Source organism: Homarus americanus, unplaced genomic scaffold, assembly GCF_018991925.1.
Source record: "Homarus americanus isolate GMGI-L3 unplaced genomic scaffold, GMGI_Hamer_2.0 scaffold34003, whole genome shotgun sequence".
NCBI classification, from domain to species: domain Eukaryota; kingdom Metazoa; phylum Arthropoda; class Malacostraca; order Decapoda; family Nephropidae; genus Homarus; species Homarus americanus.
Genome location: NW_024720584.1, coordinates 220,578 through 224,031, shown reverse-complemented (window position 1 = coordinate 224,031; position 3,454 = coordinate 220,578). Strand labels below are relative to the sequence as shown.

Here is a 3,454-nt window from a genome sequence, read left to right as displayed (position 1 = left end):
GTTCCTGGCAATTCCGGCCCCGCTCGTGTTGCTGTTCCTGGCCCCGCTCGTGTTGCTGTTCCTGGCCCCCGTTATTGTTCCTGGCCCCGCTCGTGTTGCTGTTCCTGGCCCCTGGCCCCGCTCGTGTTGCTGTTCCTGGCCCCCGCTCGTGTTGCTGTTCCTGCAGGACTCCCGTATGAAAGGTGTTTGGAGTTTCATTAATATATGTACAGTATATAAGTTATCGTTGTGTTCAGCATATATCATGGCCATTGGTGAAGTGGACGGGTTAGTGTGTGTGACCTGTGGTGTAAAGATCAGCATGCTCGCCTCGCAACCGAGTGGACCCAGGTTCGATCCCCGGGCAGGGTGAAACTATGGGCAAGTTTCTTTACGCCATTTGTCTCTGTCTACCCAGCAGTAATTGGGAACCTGGATGTTAATCGATTTGCGGATCGTGTTCCTGGGTAATGGTTAGCCAGTGCAGTTGGCGAGTTGTCCGGTCTTCTCGGACTATTCCTTGGCACTAGGTCATGCAGCTCGTTAACTCAGGGTGTGGTTGTTGTGTTGGCGACAGCTTCTACACCTTAAACAAATTCACGCCTAGGTGGCTCTAGGGCCGGCCATCCTCGAACACGGGGGGCAACCATTATTATATGTGTATACAGTGAGCAATAACCCAACCCTAACTAGTGTTGTCACCGCTGCAGTAGAACGTCAAGGCAGCATCAGGAGGGTGAATGTTATAGATGGTACACTATCAGTCACTATTATCTCTCCCCCTCTGGAACATATACAGTATTAATTACCTACATCTCTCCCTATCTCACCTGCCATCCGGGTCTATACAGGTAACCTAGTTGGCTGGATCGCTCGACTCAAAAACAACAAAAACAATCATCTATTTAACCTTACCTTACCTAACCTAACCTAACCTAACCTAACCTTACCTAACCTAACCTAACCTAACCTTACCTTACCTTACCTTACCTAACCTAACCTAACCTTACCTAACCTAACCTAACCTAACCTAACCTTACCTTACCTTACCTTACCTCACCTCACCTCACCTAACCTTACCTTACCTTACCTAACCTAACCTAACCTAACCTTACCTTAGTCGAATAAATTTGTTGTTTTTATCTTTGTCTAAGTAAGGATCACCTTAAATATATCGCCCCAGACAGTTTATGTCATTCATCTCAGTGTCTTGTGTACTAGTAAACATTTGAGTGAGCACACACACACACACACACACACACACACACACACACACACACACACACACACACACACACACACAAAATCCTGGGTCATTTCTCAATGCCCCTCAGTCAACTAATATTTTCCCACTGATTCAAAACAACAACAACAAAGACAACAGTATGATGTCGAAGTGGGAATGAGGGTGGGGGTAAGGGTGAGGTGGGGCGAGGTCAGGTGGGGTGGGGTGGGGTGGGGCGGGGTCGGGTGGGGCGGAGCTGGGGTGAGTTAGGGGAGGGCATACATTGTGTAGAGTTCCATGTTATATTCACCACCATCTCCTTCACCACACTCCCGGCCTGACACTCACTCCCGGGTCCAGCTGCCAGGAATAAAAACGTGATAATTGGAGTTTGGCAGCCAGCTGTCTGTCTTAATTATGTGTGTTGCAGCACCACCTGTCACCACCTGCTGCATGGTCATGTGAGTTGCAGCACCACCTGGCACCACCTGCAGCATGGTGGCGTGTGTTGCAGCACCACCTGTCACCACCTGCTGCATGGTCATGTGAGTTGCAGCACCACCTGGCACCACCTGCAGCATGGTGGCGTGTGTTGCAGCACCACCTGTCACCACCTGCTGCATGGTGGCGTGTGTTCAGCACCACCTGGCACCACCTGCAGCATGGTGGCGTGTGTTGCAGCACCACCTGTCACCACCTGCTGCATGGTGGCGTGTGTTGCAGCACCACCTGTCACCACCTGCTGCATGGTGGCGTGTGTTGCAGCACCACCTGGCACCACCTGCAGCATGGTGGCGTGTGTTGCAGCACCACCTGTCACCACCTGCTGCATGGTGGCGTGTGTTGCAGCACCACCTGGCACCACCTGCAGCATGGTGGCGTGTGTTGCAGCACCACCTGTCACCACCTGCTGCATGGTGGCGTGTGTTGCAGCACCACCTGTCACCACCTGCAGCATGGTGGCGTGTGTTGCAGCACCACCTGTCACCACCTGCTGCATGGGTGGCGTGATGTTACTGGCACCCTGTCACCACCTGCAACATGGTGGCGTGTGTTGCAGCACCACCTGACCCACCTGCAGCATGGTGGCGTGTGTTTGCAGCACCACCTGTGTCACCACCTGCAGCATGGTGGCGTGTGTTGCAGCACCACCTGTCACCTGCCGCATGGTGGCGTGTGTTTGCAGCACCACCTGGCACCCACCTGCAGCATGGTGGCGTGTGTTGCACAGCACCACCTGTCACCACCTGCAGCATGGTGGCGTGATGTTCCGCAGCACCACTGTCACCACCTGCAGCATGGTGGCGTGATGTTGCAGCACCACCTGTCACCACCTGCAGCATGGTGGCGTGTGTTGCAGCACCACCTGTCACCACCTGCTGCATGGTCATGTGAGTTGCAGCACCACCTGGCACCACCTGCAGCATGGTGGCGTGTGTTGCAGCACCACCTGTCACCACCTGCTGCATGGTCATGTGAGTTGCAGCACCACCTGGCACCACCTGCAGCATGGTGGCGTGTGTTGCAGCACCACCTGGCACCACCTGCTGCATGGTGGCGTGTGTTGCAGCACCACCTGTCACCACCTGCTGCATGGTGGCGTGTGTTGCAGCACCACCTGTCACCACCTGCTGCATGGTGGCGTGTGTTGCAGCACCACCTGTCACCACCTGCAGCATGGTGGCGTGTGTTGCAGCACCACCTGTCACCACCTGCAGCATGGTGGCGTGTGTTGCAGCACCACCTGTCACCACCTGCAGCATGGTGGCGTGTGTTGCAGCACCACCTGTCACCACCTGCTGCATGGTGGCGTGTGTTGCAGCACCACCTGTCACCACCTGCTGCATGGTGGCGTGTGTTGCAGCACCACCTGTCACCACCTGCTGCATGGTGGCGTGTATTGCAGCACCACCTGTCACCACCTGCAGCATGGTGGCGTGTGTTGCAGCACCACCTGTCACCACCTGCAGCATGGTGGCGTGTGTTGCAGCACCACCTGTCACCACCTGCCGCATGGTGGCGTGATGTTGCAGCACCACCACAATATCACCACCTGCTGCATGGCCATGTGATTGCAGCACCACCTGTCACCATCTACTGCATGGTGGTGTGTGTTCTGCAACACCACCTGTCTGCCACCTGCAGCATGGTGGCGTGATATTTGCAGCACCACCTGTCACCATCTACTGCATGGTGGCGTGATATTACAGCACCACCTGTCACCACCTGCAGCATGGTGGCGTGATGTTG

The 3,454-nt window shown here is 55.1% G+C and overlaps 1 protein-coding gene across 1 annotated transcript; it reads right to left on the bottom strand.

Annotated features, from left to right (window-relative positions):
• Positions 1 to 2,217: 2,217 nt before the first annotated feature.
• On the bottom strand, positions 2,218 to 3,219 carry LOC121860665. Its single transcript, XM_042357945.1, has one exon. The coding sequence runs from the start codon at positions 3,217 to 3,219 to the stop codon at positions 2,218 to 2,220; it is 1,002 nt and encodes a 333-aa protein (XP_042213879.1).
• Between the last annotated feature and the right edge of the window lie 235 nt (positions 3,220 to 3,454).

Coding starts and splice junctions, on each gene's coding strand:
- LOC121860665 (XM_042357945.1), bottom strand. CDS start 3,219: ATGCGGCAGGTGGTGACAGGTGGTGCTGCAACACACGCCACCATGCTG.